Raw genomic sequence first — 22,472 nt, 5'->3', positions numbered from 1 at the left:
CCACCGCCTGGTCAGGCAGGACTTTAGTTTTTTTGTTTTGGTTTTTTTTGTATTTTTCTGAAGCTGGAAACAGGGAGAGACAGTCAGACAGACTCCCGCATGCACCCGACTGGGATCCACCTGGCACGCCCACCAGGGGGCGACGCTCTGCCCACCAGGGGGTGAGGCTCTGCCCCTCTGGGGCATCGCTCTGTTGCGACCAGAGCCACTCTAGCGCCTGGGGCAGAGGCCAAGGAGCCATCCCCAGCGCCCGGGCCATCTTTGCTCCAATGGAGCCTCGCTGCGGGATGGGAAGAAAGAAACAGAGAGGAAGGAGAGGGGAGGGGTGGAGAAGCAGATGGGCGCTTCTCCTGTGTGCCCTGGCCGGGAACCGAACCTGGGACTTCTGCACGCCAGGCCGATGCTCTACCACTGAGCCAACCGGCCAGGGCCAGGACTTTAGTTTTTAATCACAGGGACCAAGAGAAAAGGGAGGAAGAACACTTAGAAACTATTTTAATAGTAGCACAGGAAGTGGTTAGAAGTGTTCAAATCCTGGATATATTGTTTTAAGGTATAGCTGACAGGACCTGCTGGTATACTGAAGATGAGAGTAAGAGAAAGAACTGAGTCAAGGGAGAGTCCTCAAAATAGTCAATAAAACTGAAACTTAGATGGGGAGGAATTGACAGAGATACAGGTTTGAGAAGAGAAGTTTCAGAGTTAGTTTTTTTAATATGTGAAGTTCAAGAAGCTATTAGATACCCAAGTGGAGGTATCTAGTAGGCAGCTGGATATAAGAGTCAAATTCAGGGGTAGACATTCAAGCTAGTAACATGCACTTGAGAATTGTCAGGGTATACATAGTATTCAAAGCCTTGAAACAGAGCACCTAGAAAATAAGTGTAGACAGAGAAAGGATCCAAGGACTGATCCGAGTATCTGAGCACTCCATCACTGAAGGCTAAAGAGAGGAGGAGGATCAGCCAAATAAAAAAAAAGAAGAAAAACAGGGGAGGAGAGGTTTTGTCGGGAGCCGATCCACTAATGCTGGCTAACTAGGTCACAGCAGGAGAAGACCCACAACTGCTGGCTGACAAGGTCACAGCAGGAGAAGACCCACAACTGCTGGCTGACAAGGTCACAGCAGAAGAAGATCAAAAACTGCTGATTGACAAAGTCACAGCAGAGAAGACCAATGGCTGCGGGGTGACAAAGTCACTGCAGTGAAGACCAATGGCTGTGGGGTGACAAAGTCACTGCAAAAGGAAAGGCACGATACTTCCCCCTTTGATTTTTTTAATTAATCTGGCCTTATATCCCCCCTTTTTCTGGGTGTGTGCTATTATTTGTGGCACAGGGATAATAGTACCGTACTTTCCCTGTAGATTTGTAGTAATTTCTTTGGAAATGAGACAGAGGGTGTGAGTTCCACAGAAAAGCCTGTAAGCCCCTTGAACTGGGCTCATAGACATAAGAGGCTGGCTATGATATCCCTCATAAAGGGTTAAGTTTGTAGGAGAATTCCTTCTTAATCATGTTAGAAAGAATAGAGTGTGACTTGTGACTAGGTAGGAGGCAGTAGCTGTGTACAGAGCACCTCTCGGCCTTCACTTAATTCAACATTTTTCCTCCTAGCCTTTTCATGTAATAGAGTTAAGAAACATTCCTTTCTTCTTGCTTATTTGATCTGCAGATAGTGATACACTCTGAGAAGAATAGAGGTAGAACTTAACTAGTGTTTAAATATAATAAATAAGTAATATTTGACTAGACAATAGTATCTTAGGTAAGGTATAATAAAATGGCCCATTGTGTGGCCTAGGATGTAAGCGCAGTCAGCAAGAAAAGAGTGTTTTACTAAGAGAATTGTCTTTTGACTAAAGGCAATTGCTAGGCTTTCTCAATGAGATGTTCTCATAAGATTTACATACTTTCCAAAATTCTTTAATAATAAGAGAAATGTAGAAAAATCCATAGAAGTAATAACAATTAATGTCTTATGTTGCTACTAGGCTATCTTGCAAGTGCACTCTGTATATCTTTGGGTGAAAGCTATTCTTAATGTTCTGTCAATTTCTTTATAGGCAAGCCTTTTAGAATCTTGTGAGAAAAAGTAGGACACTGCTTAAACTCAAAGCCATTTATCTGAGCAAACGGTTGTCCATTGTTAGTCCTTAATAATCTCGTCTGCTAATCTCTCTCTGCCCCTTAACTCACAACAGCAGTAAAGTTAGTTAACTTTTAGTACTAATACCTTAAAAGCTTTTACCGATGTTGTTATCACTATTCAAGTTATTTTGTATTTTGAATGATTTGCTACCTGGTTTGTAATTTATAGATATAAATTAACTGTTATCCAGAAACATGTAAACATAGTGAAACAGAAGCAATGATTAACACCATGTAATTGTAACTCAGTGTGTGTGCATAAAAAGGGAGCTATACTAGCATTGAGCAGAGATGCCTGGCAGTAAATGCTAACTAGAGAATAAAGAGAAAGAAAAGAATTCGGCTCTCTCACTCGATCTCGCCGACGCCGTCTCTTCCTGTGGGACCCCTGGATCCCCCCCGGGGCTGGACCCCGGCATTTGGCGCCCGAACAGGGACCTACAGGTAATCCCCCCTCGTTGTCTCGGGACGGCTAGGACTCCACTCAGGGTGCTGCAGACCCCCCTGTAAGAAAGACAGGGTGAGGATAGGTGGAGAATTTCAGAACTTAAGATTTTGAGAAGTCATGGGCCATACTGAGTCTAAAGAAAGAAGACTCTTTATGAAAGTTATTAAGTATACACTTTCCCAAAAAGGAGTTAAGGTCTCCTCTAAACAAGTAGCTCGTTTTATGAAATTCGTACAAAAATGTTCTCCATGGTTTCCAGATGAGGGAACGCTTGATTTTGAGAAATGGGTTAAAGTTGGAGAAGATTTAAAACTTTATTATGAGCTACATGGACCAGAAAAGGTTCCAGTTGATACATTTGCTTTATGGAGCTTGATTAAAGATGCCTTAAATCCAGAACATGAGATGCATAAACTTTCTAAGGCAACTGCTCCTCCAAAAGAAGAGACTCCGTTAATTAGAAGTAAAAGGCAGTCTCAAGATACTACAAATCATGCTATGGCCTCTTTAAAATTAAGTAAACATCAGGATGATAGTGAAAATCTTTTATCTCCAAAAGATGAGGCTGAATTAGAAGATGAGGCAGCTAAATATAATAGGGATAATGAGGATTGGAAGTCAAAAACAGTCTTGCCCATATTATATCCCTCCAAGACTGACAAAAAGGATGAAAATAAGGCTGTTAAAATGTCTTTGCCTCTACCAGTACAATCACCAGATGTTAATGAAAAGAAAAAATCATTTGGGTTAACAGGGTTGCAGAAGGCAATTCAAGCTTCTTGCGACCAAGGGGAAACTGATTTGGCATTATGTTTCCCTGTGGCTGTGGCTGGTGAATTTGATGAGGAGGATCCTACATGGGAGCCGCTTTCTTATAAATTATTGAAAGAGTTGAAAATGGCTTGCAGTCAATATGGACCCACCTCTCCTTATACTATGTCTTTGATGGAAACAGTTTCTCATAATTGGATGACTCCTTATGATTGGGAACAAGTGGCTAAAGCTTGTTTATCTGGAGGAAATTATCTCCTTTGGAGAGCTGAATATGAGGAGCAAGCTAAACAACAGGCAGTTAGGAACAGGAGGACTCATGATCCTGTGATTAGAGAAATGATTACGGGAGAAGGAGAATTTGCTGATGTTAGTGAACAGTTAAAACTTTCTAAACCAGCTTTGATACAAGTGAATAATTGTGCTATATCAGCTTGGAGAAAGTTGCCAGCTTTGTCTGGTGGAGATGTTACTGTGGTAGGAGTAAAACAGAAAGGTGATGAACCTTATGAGGAGTTTGTTGCTCGGTTGATTCAAGCAGTAAGAAGAGTTATTTCAAATGAGGCGGCAGGAGATATTATAATTAAACAGTTGGCTTATGAAAATGCTAATTCCACTTGCCAGGCTATGTTGCGGTCAGTGAGGAGAGAAGGAACGATAGGAGATTTCATCAAAGCCTGTCAGGATGTAAATCCTGCTTTTGTTCAGGGAGTAACTATTGCTGCAGCTTTAAAAGGAGAAACGTATCCTCAATTTATTAAGACTATGTATCAAGGAAAAATGCCTTCTGTCAATGAAGCTTCCTCTAAGGGAAGTCTTACTTGCTTTACTTGTAATCAAACGGGCCACTTTAGCCGACAATGCCCTAACAAGAGTGGGCAAGCAGGCCCAGGAGTGCAAGGGACAGCTCCCGTAATTAATAATGCTAATAATAATGTCCCATTGCCTAAGACTTTGTGTCCACGCTGTCAAAAAGGATATCATTGGGCAAAGCAGTGCCGTTCTAAATTTCACAAAAACGGACAGCCATTAGGACCAAATTTAGGAATAGAATGGCAGCCCCCACATAATTCAAATCTGACAAGTAATCAAAGTAGCAACCAGGGAAACTGGCAAGGGGGCCAGCCTCAGGCCCCGATAACAATTGGGGCCAGCCTGAATCCATTTGTCAACTCCGGTCTGTCTCAGACCTCACCCGGGCCTCCCGCGTGGCAGGCGGGAGTTCTACCACTGAACCACCCATGCCTCCATGCAAAATATGAGAAGCAAGCCTCTTGTGGGGGTTGAAATGGAGGGATTTCAGCTGCCGGTTGTACCAGCTATTAGAATTTAAGAATGATTAGAGACTGTGATGAGTTTTAAAGTTGTGTTATTATCTGATTTTCTTTAGTAAATAGAAGGACTTAAGAGTTTGGAAAAATTACGGTTTGTTCTGTTCTCCTCTATCTCTCAACTCATTTTATTTCTTTCCCGTTCTATGCCTGAAAAGAGGGCAAAGGGAACACCTGTTTGGATATGGCTAAACGTAATCTCATAAACGGCCGTTCTCAAGACTTTTTGAGAGAGAGTTCTGTTTAGTTTCTATCCAATATGTTCCAATCAAAATTGCCCTGTGTAAAAATCAAGCAGGCCATATTCTAATCTCTAAAATCCCGGGTTTTTCTCTAATTTGTCTGATTTGTCTACTTTGTCTGATTCCTGTTTGTGTTTGGTCTTTGTTTAATGTTGTCTAAATGTGATTTTTTAAGTTCTTGCATGCAAAAATTGAATATGCCGGCTCTAATATTATAAAAATATCATTCCTACAAATTTATAATTTTAATTGAAACAAGTAAAGCGCGCTCATTTAAATTTAAATAGTATGAAACATAAATCCTAAAAACTTGTTAATTTTGACTAAACTGCTTCAAGCTTCAGGCTGCTTGCTGCCGCTACAGAGCATGAAGCAGAGTAGATTTGCCTAACAAAGGTATAGGTTTTTTTACTATAGAAAAATAATAAAAGTCACTAGAGTTTTCCAGCTTTAATGTGTTCTTTAAATTGCCTGTTAATTAATGAAGTAGAAATGTTTTAATGAATACAGAAAACTCATATACTGGAACTCCTGCAAATCTTCTTTATCATACTTTTTACTTTAAAAAATTTCTTTTAAATGCTGATATACAGGATTATTCAACACCTGAGACACTGGAATCTGGATCTGGATAAGCCTAAACCAATGGCAAAGTGGAAGGATTTATTGACAGGTCAATGGAAAGGTCCAGATGTAATTCTAACCCAGGGGAGAGGGTATGCTTGTATATTTCCACAGGACGCTGACTCGCCTCTTTGGATCCCAGACCGGCTGATTCGCCATGTGTCACCAGAGGCCTCCACTGCCACTGCTGCCCCCTCCCAGCCAGAAGGAGACTTCTGTGCCACCCGCATCACCAGTGACTTTCCAGCAAAGGCCATCAAGGAACTCTCTGTATAATCCTGTTGCTCGAGTGATGCAGCGATTGTCACTACAGGAAGCTAGACGACCTCCCTATCAACGGATGGCTCGCTCTACTCGAACTGTCAACCCACCAACCTGGGGCCAGTTGAAGGCGTTGTCTGAAAGGGCTGATTTAATTTGTCGTCAACAAAATATAGATCGTAACCCTGTTAATATGTTTATTGCTATGCTAGCTGTACTTTCAATTCAGGTACTTAATGTTGAGGCTACTGAACAAAACAAATCTTATTGGGCTTATATTCCAAATCCACCATTAGTTAAGCCTGTTACTTGGGGAGGAGATGATATACCTGTGTTTAATAATCATACTAAGTTTTTGGGAGGATCATGTAGTTCTTTTATTATGCATAAAACTAATTCAAATTTCTCATTTCATGGGAAAACGGATAAGGTACCTATATGTTTTATGTTTAATAATACTCACAAGATTTCTGGGTGTTTTCCTACTACACTTAAGACTATTTTGACTGATTCTCCTAAAAGTAATAAACCTGGACACCCAACAAGAGACTTATGGTCTCTCACAATTTTAATGCCTGGAGGCCCTGACACCCATGAGTATAATCCTGTTACATTGCCTCCTAAGGGATTTCACCCATGTGAACTTTATCCACCAAAAAAGGCAACTCAAGAGCCTTACTGGTGGTCTGTAGAGAATAGATTTGGTTTTCCCCCATGGCAAGAATGTGCATATTACAATTATATGAATTATACTGCATATGCTGTTAATTTCACTGTACAAGATTGGTCTAGTCCTTATTCTGAATATGATTATAGAAAATTAGTGCAGAAAATGAAAGACGATTACAGTTGGTCAGATAAATATAATCCTTTAAATAAAATCGTCACACGTTGGCAGTCTGCTGGATGGATACCTGCACAGCTGACTTATCAGGATGAATTAACCACCAGGTATCAAACAAAGCTTTGGCAGCTAATTGCAGCTGCTGCACCAGCATATTTGGTTAGGCCTTACCCTTATCCTGCTCAGAATATTTTTGTTCAGGCTTGTGTACCGGCTCCTTATGTACTCTTGATTGCTACAATAGACAGTAATCTTTCTGTTAGTACTTATAATTCTATATTTAGCATTTCCTGCTCTCGCTGTGTTTTAACAAACTGTCTATCTTATGACACCAAAGCTCAAGTTATGTTTATTTTGCGGCAGCCACCTTATGTGATGTTACCTGTTAGTCTGTCTCAGCCTTGGTATGATGACCCAGGGTTGCATGCACTACAGGCTGCTTCTGAAGCGCTTGCTCACCATCGAGGAAAGCGATTTGTTGCCGAATTGATTTTGGGAATTACTGCTCTTATTGCTATTATAGGATCTGTAGCTGCTTCCACCACTGCTTTAGCTCAATCAGTTCACACTGCAAATCATGTGGATAGTTTATCTCGTAATATATCTCTTGCATTAGCAGTACAGGAGACTATAGATAGGAAGTTAGAATTGAAAGTGAATGCTTTAGAGGAGGCTTTTATTCACATATGTAATGAGTTGTTAGCTATGAAAGCTAGAATGACTCTTAGATGCCATGCAGGATTCAGGTGGATATGTGTGACTCCTTTAGAATACAATCAGTCTATCATAGCATGGAATAATGTACAGAATCATTTGTTAGGTGTATGGAATAATAGTGATATTAGTTTAGATTTGAAGGAATTACATCAGCAGATACAAAACTTAGGACATTCAGGCTCTTTAGTCTCTGCCTCAGAAGTAGCTAATCAATTTGTTGAAAACATTAAAAGTATGTTTTCTATGCATGGCCTGACCTCTCTGGCTACTGATATAGGCATAATAATAGCTGTGGCAATTATCACTCTTCTTGTCCTTCCAGTCATGTTCCGACTCTTAAACAGCAATCTCAGAGAAACAACGGTGAAAATACAAAAGCTTTATTTAAATAATAAAAAAGGGGGAGATGTCGGGAGCCGATCCACTAATGCTGGCTAACTAGGTCACAGCAGGAGAAGACCCACAACTGCTGGCTGACAAGGTCACAGCAGGAGAAGACCCACAACTGCTGGCTGACAAGGTCACAGCAGAAGAAGATCAAAAACTGCTGATTGACAAAGTCACAGCAGAGAAGACCAATGGCTGCGGGGTGACAAAGTCACTGCAGTGAAGACCAATGGCTGTGGGGTGACAAAGTCACTGCAAAAGGAAAGGCACGATACTTCCCCCTTTGATTTTTTTAATTAATCTGGCCTTATATCCCCCCTTTTTCTGGGTGTGTGCTATTATTTGTGGCACAGGGATAATAGTACCGTACTTTCCCTGTAGATTTGTAGTAATTTCTTTGGAAATGAGACAGAGGGTGTGAGTTCCACAGAAAAGCCTGTAAGCCCCTTGAACTGGGCTCATAGACATAAGAGGCTGGCTATGATATCCCTCATAAAGGGTTAAGTTTGTAGGAGAATTCCTTCTTAATCATGTTAGAAAGAATAGAGTGTGACTTGTGACTAGGTAGGAGGCAGTAGCTGTGTACAGAGCACCTCTCGGCCTTCACTTAATTCAACATTTTTCCTCCTAGCCTTTTCATGTAATAGAGTTAAGAAACATTCCTTTCTTCTTGCTTATTTGATCTGCAGATAGTGATACACTCTGAGAAGAATAGAGGTAGAACTTAACTAGTGTTTAAATATAATAAATAAGTAATATTTGACTAGACAATAGTATCTTAGGTAAGGTATAATAAAATGGCCCATTGTGTGGCCTAGGATGTAAGCGCAGTCAGCAAGAAAAGAGTGTTTTACTAAGAGAATTGTCTTTTGACTAAAGGCAATTGCTAGGCTTTCTCAATGAGATGTTCTCATAAGATTTACATACTTTCCAAAATTCTTTAATAATAAGAGAAATGTAGAAAAATCCATAGAAGTAATAACAATTAATGTCTTATGTTGCTACTAGGCTATCTTGCAAGTGCACTCTGTATATCTTTGGGTGAAAGCTATTCTTAATGTTCTGTCAATTTCTTTATAGGCAAGCCTTTTAGAATCTTGTGAGAAAAAGTAGGACACTGCTTAAACTCAAAGCCATTTATCTGAGCAAACGGTTGTCCATTGTTAGTCCTTAATAATCTCGTCTGCTAATCTCTCTCTGCCCCTTAACTCACAACAGCAGTAAAGTTAGTTAACTTTTAGTACTAATACCTTAAAAGCTTTTACCGATGTTGTTATCACTATTCAAGTTATTTTGTATTTTGAATGATTTGCTACCTGGTTTGTAATTTATAGATATAAATTAACTGTTATCCAGAAACATGTAAACATAGTGAAACAGAAGCAATGATTAACACCATGTAATTGTAACTCAGTGTGTGTGCATAAAAAGGGAGCTATACTAGCATTGAGCAGAGATGCCTGGCAGTAAATGCTAACTAGAGAATAAAGAGAAAGAAAAGAATTCGGCTCTCTCACTCGATCTCGCCGACGCCGTCTCTTCCTGTGGGACCCCTGGATCCCCCCCGGGGCTGGACCCCGGCAAGGTTTGAGAAGAAGAGACTGATAAAGTACGAGGGGAATCAAAGGAGTGGCATCCTAGAAGCCAAGTGAAACTAGTGTGCAAGGAGGGAGTGTCAAATGCTGCTTACTCAAAGGTCGAGAGAAAACAACTGAGAAATCATCACTGAACCTGTGTGATTATTTTCTAAGCATGTTCTTCTCAACTCCACACATACCACTTTTTATCTTTTTTTTTTTTTTTTGTATTTTTCTGAAGCTGGAAACGGGGAGAGACAGTCAGACTCCCGCATGCGCCTGACCGGGATCCACCCGGCACGCCCACCGGGGCGATGCTCTGCCCCTCCGGGGTGTCGCTCTGCCACGACCAGAGCCACTCTAGCGCCTGGGGCAGAGGCCAAGGAGCCATCCCCAGCGCCCAGGCCATCTTTGCTCCAATGGAGCCTTGGTTGCGGGAGGGGAAGAGAGAGACAGAGATGAGGGGGGGGGTGGAGAAGCAAATGGGCGCTTCTCCTATGTGCCCTGGCTGGGAATCGAACCCGGGTCCCCCGCACGCCAGGCCGACGCTCTACCGCTGAGCCAACCGGCCAGGGCCCCATTTTTTATCTTTTGATCCTGATAAAATCCCAGTACTGGCCAGTGAATACACATAAGGTTTCTGTTTAATGCAACTATATCAATGTCCCCCCCAAAAACCAAAAATCAATGCCCTTAATCTGGACACAACAGATTTTACACAGTGAATAATACTGAACAAATGCTTTGTCTAGTTTAAGTAATTGCCTTTCTTGAAATAAAGTCCCCAACTACATCTTGCTTGTGCTCAGAAGGTGGGATCAGAGAATGAGCTACTGAAATGTATTTCTTTTGTTCTGCCATAAAGTAGCAATTACTCTTCAACTGCTTTCTCTCCTCAATTCAAACATCCTAGCCAAAAACCTTAAATTTCCATGCACACTCCTTTAAAAACAAAGCAAAACACAAATCCAAAACTAGAATGAGAAAGAGGTATGCTATGCACCTTTCTTCTACTGCACAGAAGTTAACAATCATTTGGTAATTCAAAAGCTGTACTTTATTGACATTTTGTACTTACACTCTATTTTGGTGTAATGTTGGTGTCTTCATCTTAAAAAACTATCTGTACTGGACTTTAACTTTCTGTACTTTAACTATCTGGACTTTAACTTTCTGTACTCTAGCAAGAATAGTCAAGTCTTGGCCCTGGCTGGTTGGCTCAGTGGTAGAGCATCAGCCCAGCATGTGGAAATCCCAGGGTTCAATTCCTGGTCAGGGCACACAGAAGAAGTGACCATCTGCTTCTCCACCTCTCCTCGTCCCCCTTCTCTCTCTCCTTCTCTCTCTCCTCACCTCCTGTAGCCAAGGCTCCAATGGTGTGAGCAATTTGGCCCTGGGCACTGACTGCCTTGCCTCCACATGTGGGGTTTTTTTAAACCTGGTTTCTTTTGCTCTTCCTCCTTTACATTTAGCTTCCTATTTCTCTTTAACATTACAGTACAGTAAGAGTAGACTAGAACCATGTCTCTCCCACTTTGAGCGGATAGTGACAATTTGACCTTATTTGTTGGTAACCCTGCATTGCTGATACAGAATCACGAATTGTTTCCTCAGAAACAGTAGAAATACATTGGTGTGCCTTACAGAAGTGATGAGCTACAGGAACATCCTTGGCCTAAGTTCTCCCAATTGGACAAAGCAATGCTGATGAATTCCCCAAGATTATTCTAAAGTTAGGCATGGAAAGGGAGGGCAGAAAAAGTTAAAGGAAAAATGAGAACAGAATGCAATGGCCCTCGCCAGTTGGGTCAGTGGTAGAGCATTGGCCCAGCATGTAGAAGTCCCAGGTTCGATTCCTGGCCAGGGCACACAGGAGAAGTGCCCACCTGCTTCTCCACCCTCCCCCCTCTCCATCTCTCTCTTCCCCTCCCATAGCCAAGGCTCCATTGGAGCAAAGTTGGCCTGGGTACTGAGGATGACCCCAGGGTCTCTGCCTCAGACCATGGAATGGCTCCTGCCACAAAGGAGCAATGCCCCAGATGGGCAGAGCATCACCCCTGGTGGGCATGCCGGGTGAATCCTGGTTGGGCACATGTGGGAATCTGACTGCCTCCTTGCTTCTAACTTTGGGGGAAAAAAAAAGAGAACAGAATGTAAGTGCAAAGCAGCAAAAGTGAGGAAAGAAAAAAGGATAAGGAAAGAGAAAATAACAAGGCAGAAAAGAGAATACAAGATTAGTGGAAGGGAGGTAATGAAGAGAATACAGATGTCCATTAGCCCCTCTTGTGGTATGGGAAGCACAGACTGTTCCACAGGAGAAGCGACCATCTGCTTCTCCACCCTTCCATCCCCATCTCTCTTCTCTCTTCCCCTCCTGCAGTCATGGCTTGGTTCAAATGGTTGGAGCAAAGTTGGCCCCAGGTGCTGAGGATGGCTCCATGGCCTTACCTCAGACACTAAAATAGTTTGGTTGCCATGCAACAGAGCAGAGGCCCAGACAAGCAGAGCACTGCCTGCTAGGGGGCTTGCCAGGTGGATCCTGGTTGAGCACATGCGGGACTCTGTCTCTGCCTCCTTGCCTCTCACTTAAAAAAAAAATGCTGCCATGTTGGTAGGCAAAATTATAAAAGCTGTAGTATACTTGCCAGGCCAGGTAATTTAGAAAAAAAATGATCCCTGCCCTCTGGGAACCCAAGAGTCTTACTGAGAAATAATGCCTAGCACTTCCCAAACCTGTAAGTGCAAGTATTAGAAATAAGAAGGAAAAACAACACATGTGAACAACTAAGGTGTCCAACGAAAAACTGATGATTGATGCTTCTCATCTCTCTCTGTTCCTGTCTGTCCCTATCTATCCCTCTCTCTGACTCTCTGTCTCTGTAAAAAATAAATAAGTAAATTCAATATATAATACTTTCACAATGGGAAAACTGTTAAACACACATACACACACACACACACACAGCAATATTTCCTCCTACTTCTAGTGGGACCTTGCTAGAGTTTCTATCAAACACAGGATCTGACACATAGTAGTCCCTCAGTAAATGCACTAAAGCACTAATACCTAAGATTGGAAGACAACTGCCTTGGGTTTTCCTCCCTTCTAGAAGGCTGCGGCCTGTGCCTCACCACGGTCGGCCTCCACAGATGCAATCCAGGTCTGCCTCTGCCCCCTCCCCCAAAAAAGAAGGAAAAACAAAAAAAGAGATTTTCTTAAATCAAAAGAGTCAGACATTTAACATAAGTGGATTGGATGTTCTAGAAAAGAAAAATAAAGACTGGATGGAAAGTTTTTTAGGATAAAGTTGTTCCATGTGTCAAAGTCAGTGACACAAGCATCAGAAGCAAGGAAAGAAACAATCCACAGCTAGAAGTCAAGAGTGTTCAACTCAGGTCCTAATAAGCTGTGTACACTTGAGCAGGTCACTTCACTACTCTGATCCAAAGATGTCTCTTCCATAGAATGAGCAACATTGCCCATGATGATTAAATAATGTGAAATAGCTTTGGAAGGTTTTTTTTTTTATTTTTTTTTAATCTTTTTTATTTATTTATTCATTTTAGAGGGGAGAGAGAGAGAAAGAGAGAGAAGGGGGGGAGGAGCAGGAAGCTTCAACTCCCATATGTGCCTTGACTGGGCAAGCCTAGGGTTTTGAACCGGTGACCTCAGTGTTCCAGGTTGACGCTTTTATCCATTGCGCCACCACAAGTCAGGCTGGAAGGTTTTTTATAAGCCAATGTGAGGTAAGAGGAAGCAAAAACCCTTCCTTTGAATAGAGTACAAATCTGTGGTTCAATTTCCAAAGTCTAAGCCTGACACACCTTCCCAGCCTTGTTAATCCCCTTCACCAACCTGCAGTCACTCAAGTGAGAGAACAAGAGTCCTGTGTGAGGCTCCAGGGGTGGAGTGGTGACTATTTAAGTCAGTTGCTGCTCCATTATCTCAGTGGCTTCATCTGTAAAATGGGTAGTGTGGTATTCACTCACCTATCCAGATAGTGCAGGTCTGAAAAAGAAGTGGAGAATTTACCGTAAGTAAATAAAATATGCCTGACCAGGCGGTGGCGCAGTGGATAGAGCATCGGACTAGGATGCAGAGGACCCAGGTTCGAGACCCCGAGGTCACCAGCTTGAGCACGGGCTCATCTGGTTTGAGCAAAAGCCCACCAGCTTGAAACCAAGGTCGCTGGCTCGAGCAAGGGGTTACTCGGTCTGCTGAAGGCCCGTGGTCAAGGCACGTATAAGAAAGCAGTCAATGAACAACTAAGGTGTTGTAATGCGCAATGAAAAACTAATGATTAATGCTTCTCATCTCTCTCCGTTCCTGTCTGTCCGTCCCTGTCTATCCCTCTCTCTGACTCTCTCTCTGTCTCTGTAAAAAAAAAAAAAAAATAGGCCCTGGCCGGTTGGCTCAGTGGTGTAGCGTCGGCCTGGTGTGCAGGGGTCCCGGGTTCAATTCCCGGCCAGGGCACACAGGAGAGGTGCCCATCTGCTTCTCCACCCCTCCCCTCTCCTTCTTCTCTGTCTCTCTCTTCCCCTCCCGCAGCCAAGGCTCCATTGGAGCAAAGTTTGCCCGGGCGCTGAGGATGGCTCTGTGGCCTCTGCCTCAGGCGCTAGAATGGCCCTGGTTGCAGCAGGGCGATGCCCCAGATGGGCAGAGCATCGCCCCCTGGTGGGCATGCCGGGTGGATCCTGGTCGGGCGCATGCAGGGGTCTGTCTGGTTGCCTCCCCATTTCCAACCTCAGAAAAATACCCCCCCAAAAAATAAATAAATAAAAAAGTAAATAAAATACATATTTTCATAATTCCCATCAAATATCATCACTCGGCCTGACCTGTGGTGGCACAGTGGATAAAGCATCGACGTGGAAATGCTGAGGTCGCCGGTTCAAAACCCTGGGCTTGCCTGGTCAAGGACCATATGGGAGTTGATGTTTCCAGCTCCTCCCCCCTTCTCTCTCTCTGTCTCTCCCTCTCCTCTCTAAAATGAATAAATAAATAAAAAATAAAAAATAAAAAAACTTCAAAAAAAAATATTATCACTCCCTGGATAGAATTAAAAGAAGCCTCAGAAATCATTTAATCTCTTTTTTTTTACAGATGGGAAAACTGAGACCCAAATAAATGAACTGGGTTATAGAAGCCTCAGCACTAATCAGTGGTAGAACTGGAACAAGGGGCCAGAGTGATGGATTCGATTCCCAAGTTCAGCACCCTTTTTGCCAGATCTCAGGGTCACCCAAGATAGTTATGGCTTGTACAACACATTATCAACACCAAGACACATTACAATTTAATCAACAGCCAAATGTGGGCTACTCTAGGCAGGAGATGAAGGACTCTGGAGTAAGTAGGAAGGTTGAGAGCTAGGAAAGGTAAGGTTTCAATGAGGAAGTGGGTAGAGTCCTGGAGGTACTCAGATAAGAAAGTAAAGGATTATTTCAGGCAGAAGAGGCTTAAAATAGGCAATCTTGTGAAGAAAGATCCAACGTTAGGCCCTGGCCGGTTGGCTCAGCGGTAGAGCGTCAGCCTAGCGTGCAGAGGACCCGGGTTCGATTCCCGGCCAGGGCACACAGGAGAAGCGCCCATTTGCTTCTCCACCCCTCCGCCACACCTTCCTCTCTGTCTCTCTCTTCCCCTCCCGCAGCCAAGGCTCCATTGGAGCAAAGATGGCCCGGGCGCTGGGGATGGCTCTGTGGCCTCTGCCTCAGGCGCTAGAGTGGCTCTGGTCGCAACATGGCGACGCCCAGGATGGGCAGAGCATCGCCCCCTGGTGGGCAGAGCATCACCCCATGGTGGGCGTGCTGGGGGGGGGGGGCAGGGGGGGGGAGCTCCCGGTCGGGCGCATGCGGGAGTCTGTCTGACTGTCTCTCCCTGTTTCCAGCTTCAGAAAAATGCAAAAAAAAAAAAAAAAAAAAAAAAAAGAAAGATCCAACGTTAAATTTTCTTTAGGGAAAACAAATAGGTGGAAGAGTTAGAGGACCAGAATGCTTTAAATCAGGACAATTCTTGAATTGTCTTTTGTTGTCTCCTAAATTTTTAACATGTACTAATATTTTTAATTCCCTAATCAACTCTGTCTCCCTACAAGATAAGGCCCTCTGCAGATAATATATCTACTTCATGGGTTAAGTATATCGGGTCTGGAACCATACTGCCTAGATTCAAACCCTTGCTTTACCACTCACTACTACGTGACCTAGAACAAAATCCTTTACCTCTCTGTACCTCTGTGCAATGGAAAAAACGTCACCCCCAACTCAGGAGGTTTTGTGAGAAATGTGTACGTTAATCCTATCGGCCACAACCTAATAATGAGTTTTTCATCACTTTAGTTTTGATGTGTCCCTTTTTTTAATGTAAAGGTAAGAATAATGTAAAGACCAAGTACCTTGCATATATTAAGACTAAGTAGTACCATTTTGTTAAATATATGGTGGATACATGTCTGTTATGATGTAAAAATCTACTTCTTACAGTGGTTTGCTTCTAAAAATGTGAGAACCACTGAATTAACACACAAAAATAAAGCTTTGAACAGTCCCTGGCTCAAAGTAAGGCTTTAGTACTATCACTGTCATTGTTGCTGTTATGAACCTACCTATTAAAGTTGTTTATAGAATTATGGAAAATAATGTGAAAGCACTTTAGAAAGAGTAATATGTGATATTAAGTAAGTCAGAGGAAGCAAAAAGCCCTTCTCTCCATTCCTAACGCCCACACCAGTAGAACCTTGCTTAGGCACATACTTGTTGCCTGGCCCACAAGCTGCCACCCTGAGCTGAAAAGTCCACAGACTATGATTTATCTAACACTGTCATGCTCTGTCAATTTGCAGAGAAATGGAGGCTTGGTGCCAGTGTAAAATTATTTATTTTTACCTGGTTAGGGTGGGGAAGATGAAGTCATGCCCATTGGTAAGTAAAGGAAGTTAAGTGAGTCATATAGAGAAATTGCTTGCTCCACAGAGCCAGGTAGACTCAAATGTGCCACAGACAAGGCAGGACTGACAGATACCTGAGTCTTTACACAAAGATGAATCACTTCCTCTCCTTATTCCTCACCCAGACACCTCATAAAACACACACACACACACACACAGGCCCTACAGGTATAGCTCACACCAGGAAAGACTAGGAATCCCAAAATATGTAAAGTAGAGGGTAACTACCCACTAAAAAATTATCTGAGGGAGTCCTTTAAATCAGTGGTCCCGAACCCCAGGGCCGCGGACCGGTACTGGTCTGTGGGCCATTTGGTACCTGTCCGCAAAGAAAGAAAAAATAACTTACATTATTTCCGTTTTATTTATATTTAAGTCTGAACGATGTTTTATTTTTAAAAAATGACCAGATTCCCTGTTACATCCGTCTAGGACTCACTCTTCATGCTTGTCTTGGTCACGTGATACACTTATCCATCCCACCCTAAAGGCCGGTGGTGAAAATGTTTTCTAACATATTTTTTGGGTCCGTGACCCAAAAAAGGATGGGGACCACTGATTTAAATGACAAGGTCACCTAGACCTTCAAATAACATTTAAATTCTAAAATCCTGATTTACAGAAAAATTGGGAAATGTGCTCACCAATAAGGAAATAAGGTCTGGATTCCATCCTTGACACTGTGTGACCTTGACTTAATCACTTCATCTCCCTGGGCCTAAGTGAATTCATCTGTTAAAAAAAAGAGAAAGATAACACCACCTACCTCAGAGGATCATTGTAAAAAATTACAGCATGCAGTAAAACGCCCAGCCCAGGGTCTGGCGCTGGTAAACACGCAGTTAATGCCTGTCCCTTCCAGACTAAGAGTGAACACCGCTCAGGGGTAAACTGAGGTTTACTGTCCAGCTGGCCCATGAAAAAAATCAAAGGCATCCTAGTTGCTTCATGGAAATTCTTTTTTAAAGATCGATCAAGACTGTTTCTTGGTCTTTTCAGCACAGCTGGAGATTAGAAAAGCAGTAATCCCCCAGCTCATTTCTTAAGGCAGTGATTCCTTATGCTTTGTTACTGGGGCCCAAGTTACCCACTGGTACCGGCCCCCACCATGCATTCAATTTAAAATGAGCGAACCCTGGGCTTGCCCAGTTAAGGCACATATGGGAGTTGGTGCTTCCTGCTCCTCCCCCCCTTCTTTCCCCCTTCTCTCTCTCTCTCTTTCTCCCCCTTCTCTAAAATGAATAAATAAAATCTTTAAAAAAAAAAAAAATGAGCGAGACTGGGTGTTATACCAACATCTTACGGTTCGCATTCCCAGTTGAAATTAATGGGAGAAATGCATTAAAATTCGCCCTCCTCCCGCCCAACGCAGGTTTGAACCAGTCTGTGGTGGGGTTATCAGTGGTCAGAGGAATCCCCGCGCAGGAAGGCCCCACAGGCACGGCGTGTGGGCTGGGGGACTACGGGGACGCACTCGAGAGCTGTCGCGCTGACCCCAATTGATCGTTAGCGACAAATCCGGACCACGTGCCGCCATTTTGTGTTCAGGAAACATGGCGGCCACTCCCGTGAGGAAGGGGGGGCGGAAGAACCGCCACGTTAGCTGCTTCCCCTGAGGGATCCTGAAGCTCGTTGCGGACACGGCCTTTCCTATCTGGCTTAGCTGAAGGGAAGGGCAGCAATCACAATTGGTACACCTGCCGCCCGAGAGACCTTCCTTTCTTTAGCGATAGGAACGTTCAGCAGCGCCAACAGCAGGAAAAGCTCTCCAAGATGGCGGCTCGATCAGGGCCGCCCCCGGAAAGCGCGGGGCGCGGCGGCTGCACCAACGGGGAAAAGGGCCGCAAAGCCGTAGCAGCAGCGTGAACCGCGCGGCTTAAGCCTCAGCTTTCTAAAACACTTGTCTGTACCCCCTGACAAATGTACCCCGAGAGGCACACCACAGTCTTAAATGTCTGAAGAAACTGCCGCGACTAGTGGCACTAAAGCAGGAGGTGGGGTTTCTGGGGGTTTAACCGAAAGAAACTTGCAAAATGCAAACAAAGCATTATGTAAATGGACGCCATTCTTTTTATGGCCACGTTTCTAGCACTTCCCAGAAACCACGAGTACAACCGCGACTCAGGTAGCGGCAGGGTGTGGGTTTCAGTCTTTCTCCTCACCCGCCACCTCCCCGGGGCCTGGGCCGGGTAGCGGCTGGCGCCGGGCGCCCAGACGCCTGGGACCAAGGGGCCCCACGTGCCCGCCCGCGCGCTCGCCCTGCAGCCTCGCCTCCCCTCCCCCCCGGAAGACCGCGGCTGCCCCTCCCGTTCCCCCCCCCACACCCTCGCGCACGCGCCCTGGTCCCCTCACGCGCACGTTTTAAACCCGCGGCGTCCCAGCTGCCGCCTGCAGTTTCCGCAGAGCCCGTCCGTATTCCTCTGCATCTAAATCCCTTTTGTGGGTTGGTAAAATAATGTGTCGCCCCATTCACAACACTAACATTTCCACACATATGCCGGTACCACTGGGGTTAATAAAAAATGCATGTTCATTTTAGAATTTTGCCGGACTCACAGCTTCTGCCTATCGGAGCTTTATATTTAATGTTAGGTTGCTAAAAGGATTTTTGTAAAACTATCACGTAGAGACTGGCGCAATCTTGTGACCTAAAAAAGACGGGTCCTGATTTTTTTTTTAAGGGGTCCTGCGCAGCAAGCGCTTCCGGGGTCAGAGGGTACGCGGGGTTGAAAGCGGGCTTCCCGCCCCGCCCAGACCGCCGAGGCTGCCGCCGGAGTCGCCACCGCCGCGCCCTCGCCCACCCGCCCGCCCGCTGCTCCCGGCCCCGCTCGCCCCCTCCGCCGCCGCCGCCCGCCTTTGCGACGACGCCGCGGCCTCCCGCCCGCGCCCGCTCGCTCCCGCGGCCCTCGCTCGCCTCGCGCCGGCAGTTTTGGGCCTACACCTCCCCTCCCCCCGCCAGCCACCAAAGACTTGACCACGTAACGAGCCCAACTCCCCCGAACGCCGCCCGCCGCTCGCCATGGATGCCGGTGTGACTGAAAGTGGACTAAATGTGACTCTCACTATTCGGCTGCTGATGCACGGAAAGGAAGTAGGAAGCATCATTGGGAAGAAAGGGGAGTCGGTTAAGAGGATCCGCGAGGAGAGTGGCGCGCGGATCAACATCTCGGAGGGGAATTGTCCGGAGAGAATCATCACTCTGACCGGCCCCACCAATGCCATCTTTAAGGCCTTCGCTATGATCATCGACAAGCTGGAAGAAGATATCAACAGCTCCATGACCAACAGCACGGCGGCCAGCAGGCCCCCGGTCACCCTGAGGCTGGTGGTGCCGGCCACCCAGTGCGGCTCCCTGATTGGGAAAGGCGGGTGTAAGATCAAAGAGATCCGCGAGAGCACGGGGGCCCAGGTTCAGGTGGCGGGTGATATGCTGCCCAACTCCACCGAGCGGGCCATCACCATTGCTGGCGTGCCGCAGTCTGTCACCGAGTGTGTCAAGCAGATCTGCCTGGTCATGCTGGAGACGCTCTCCCAGTCTCCTCAAGGAAGAGTCATGACCATTCCGTACCAGCCCATGCCAGCCAGCTCTCCAGTCATCTGCGCGGGCGGCCAAGATCGGTGCAGCGACGCTGCGGGCTACCCGCATGCCACCCATGACCTGGAGGGACCACCTCTAGATGCCTACTCGATTCAAGGACAACACACCATTTCTCCGCTCGATCTGGCCAAGCTGAACCAGGTGGCAAGACAACAGTCTCACTTTGCCATGATGCACGGCGGGACCGGATTCGCCGGAATTGACTCCAGCTCTCCAGAGGTGAAAGGCTATTGGGCAAGTTTGGATGCATCTACTCAAACCACCCATGAACTCACCATTCCGAATAACTTAATTGGCTGTATAATTGGGCGCCAAGGCGCCAACATTAATGAGATCCGCCAGATGTCCGGGGCCCAGATCAAAATTGCCAATCCGGTGGAAGGCTCCTCTGGTAGGCAGGTTACTATCACTGGTTCTGCTGCCAGTATTAGTCTGGCCCAATATCTAATCAATGCCAGGCTTTCCTCTGAGAAGGGCATGGGGTGCAGCTAGAACAGTGTAGGTCCACTCGTAACCCCTTTCTGCTGTTTTCCCATGATCCAAATGTGTAATTTCTGGTCAGTGATTCCAGGTTTTAAATAATTTGTAAGTGTTCAGTTTCTACACAACTTTATCATCCGCTAAGAATTTAAAAATCACATTCTCTGTTCAGCTGTTAATGCTGGGATCCATATTTAGTTTTATAAGCTTTTCCCTGTTTTTAATTTTGTTTTGGGTTTTGGCTCATGAATTTTATTTTCTGTTTGTCGTTAAGAAATGTAAGAGTGGAATGTTAATAAATTTCAGTTTAGTTCTGTAATGTCAAGAATTTAAAATTAAAAAGTGGATTGGTTAAAAAATGCTTCATATTTGAAAAAGCTGGGAACTACTATCTTAACTCTTTGTTGGTGCTTTTTTTCCCCCTTCCCTTTTAGTATTAGGCGTTTGCAAGAAGGGTGGGCCCATCCTTGGTACTCGATCAAGCCCCTTTTCACCTTATTGGTAAAATTCCATTTCCTCCCTCTCGCAACAAAGGAACCCAGCAGGTTAGGCCTGCTTTGGGATGTTTGCAGAGACCGTCACAGAAGAACATCCCTCCACCCAAGTTCCAGAGAGAGGCCTCTGTCCATTTCTCTGGTAAAAAATGTGTTTTCTCAGATGGAAAAAGCATGCCCACTTGATAGGACCTCTGAATGGCCCTGTGTCCTCCTGTCTAACTGTCCCCATCCCCACCCCCAGTCTCACTTGGAAAACTCAGCATGTTCTGAGGTGGGGGGGGGGAAATGAAGGGTAAAGAAAAGGGGAGGGGTATTAAGGTGGGGGAAGGGAAAGGGCAAGGGGGGTTGAGGGCTTGGAAGAGGGCAGCTGCTACAGGGTGGTTGGCGGTAGGTATAGAGGGTCTTGGGTTGCTGGACTGAATGGGGGAGGGTACCAGCGGGCACACGTGTCAAGCATGCACCTGTGGCAAGCAGCCTGTCAGAGGATGTTATTACACCTGCCAAGTGGCGAATCCAGAAACAAAAGAGGCTCAGCTTCTAATTCTTCAGCTGTGTGCAATATTTGGAGAAATCATTATACCAGGAAATAACCTTAATCAGGGCAGTCCTCACAGGCAGGAATGTAGTCAGATCCATTGGCCTAAGAATGACCTTGGTGTTAAAAATGCTGATTCTTGGGTCCTGCCCCAAATTTAAGCAGAAGGCTGCATTTTCAACGCTTCAAGAGGTTCTTAGATATGAGTGCCACTGATTCTGTTCACCAGTGGATTAGGAAGATCCTGCTGTAAAGGCCTAACAGCCTCATGTCCATATCAGTCAGTGGGTCCAGACTGGACCTGATGAGAAGAAAAATTCTCTCAGTAGGCAAAAACACACTAGGAGCACCAGTACAAGACAAGAAACCATTCAGTGCCAAAGTGTAGTTCAAACCCCAGGAACTATGGGAGTTCACTAACAATAAAAAATTCTGATGGGAAGAGAATATTACCCATGACATATGTTGAGACTTACTCTCTACAGGAATCTGCTCCTTTTTGCCTGGAGATACAGGCCTGGTTTTGAAACTCCCTGGAAGTAAGATAAGGGTCTTGCATGCACTTGACACCCACTGGTATGAGGCACACAGTCACTGAAAGGAGCCAGATTCTGGAAAGTTAACATTTGTGTCCTGCCACTTGTGGCTTTGGGCAAATTACTCTGCCTCAATATAAAATGGTGGTGGTAGAAGTACTCATCTAGGCTTGTGAAAAAAAAAATGAAAGCATTGCCCAGGCTCCACAGCTCGGTTGGTGGTGTCCTGGTATGAAAAGGCTGCGGGTTTGATCCTCAGTCATGGCACAGACAGAGATATTTCTGTCTCTCTCTAAAATCAATAAAATGGAGTTTTTGTGGGGTTTTTTTAAATGAACACAAATATAAAAGAGAACAGCACTTACAGCAAAAACATCCTTTTTAATTTTTTTTTTTTAGATTTTATTTATTGATTTTAGAGAGAGACAATAGAAAAGGGGGGCGGAGAGGAATGAGAAGCATCAACTCATATAGTTGCTTCTCATTTGTGCCTTGACCTGGGCAAGCCCACAGTTTTGAACCAGCA

General features: G+C 44.8%; 1 protein-coding gene and 1 long non-coding RNA gene across 9 annotated transcripts in view; one reads left to right on the top strand and one right to left on the bottom strand.

Annotated features, from left to right (window-relative positions):
• The window catches only part of LOC136400827 (uncharacterized), a 41,563-nt gene extending 22,986 nt beyond the window's left edge, over positions 1-18,577 (bottom strand). For 4 of the 8 annotated variants that reach the window (XR_010750411.1, XR_010750407.1, XR_010750406.1 and 1 more), the window contains exons 1-3: positions 17,775-17,988; positions 16,945-17,032; positions 13,210-13,362 (exon numbers count right to left, since the gene is read on the bottom strand). This is a non-coding gene — a long non-coding RNA (uncharacterized lncRNA). The other 4 variants (XR_010750408.1, XR_010750409.1, XR_010750410.1 and 1 more) reach the window with 4 other exon arrangements.
• A 518-nt stretch (positions 18,578-19,095) lies between these two features.
• Positions 19,096-20,737, top strand: PCBP1 (poly(rC) binding protein 1). The gene has a single exon (XM_066378082.1). The coding sequence runs from the start codon at positions 19,320-19,322 to the stop codon at positions 20,388-20,390; it is 1,071 nt and encodes a 356-aa protein (XP_066234179.1). The 5' UTR covers positions 19,096-19,319; the 3' UTR covers positions 20,391-20,737.
• The last annotated feature ends 1,735 nt before the right edge of the window (positions 20,738-22,472 follow it).

Source organism: Saccopteryx leptura, chromosome 3 (assembly GCF_036850995.1).
Source record: "Saccopteryx leptura isolate mSacLep1 chromosome 3, mSacLep1_pri_phased_curated, whole genome shotgun sequence".
NCBI classification, from domain to species: Eukaryota; Metazoa; Chordata; class Mammalia; order Chiroptera; family Emballonuridae; genus Saccopteryx; species Saccopteryx leptura.
Note: the sequence above shows the minus strand (reverse complement) of the source record. Positions and strands in the feature narration are given on the sequence as shown.

Excerpts from the sequence above, each read along its gene's own strand:
- PCBP1 (XM_066378082.1), top strand. The coding sequence starts at position 19,320 with ATGGATGCCGGTGTGACTGAAAGTGGACTAAATGTGACTCTCACTATT.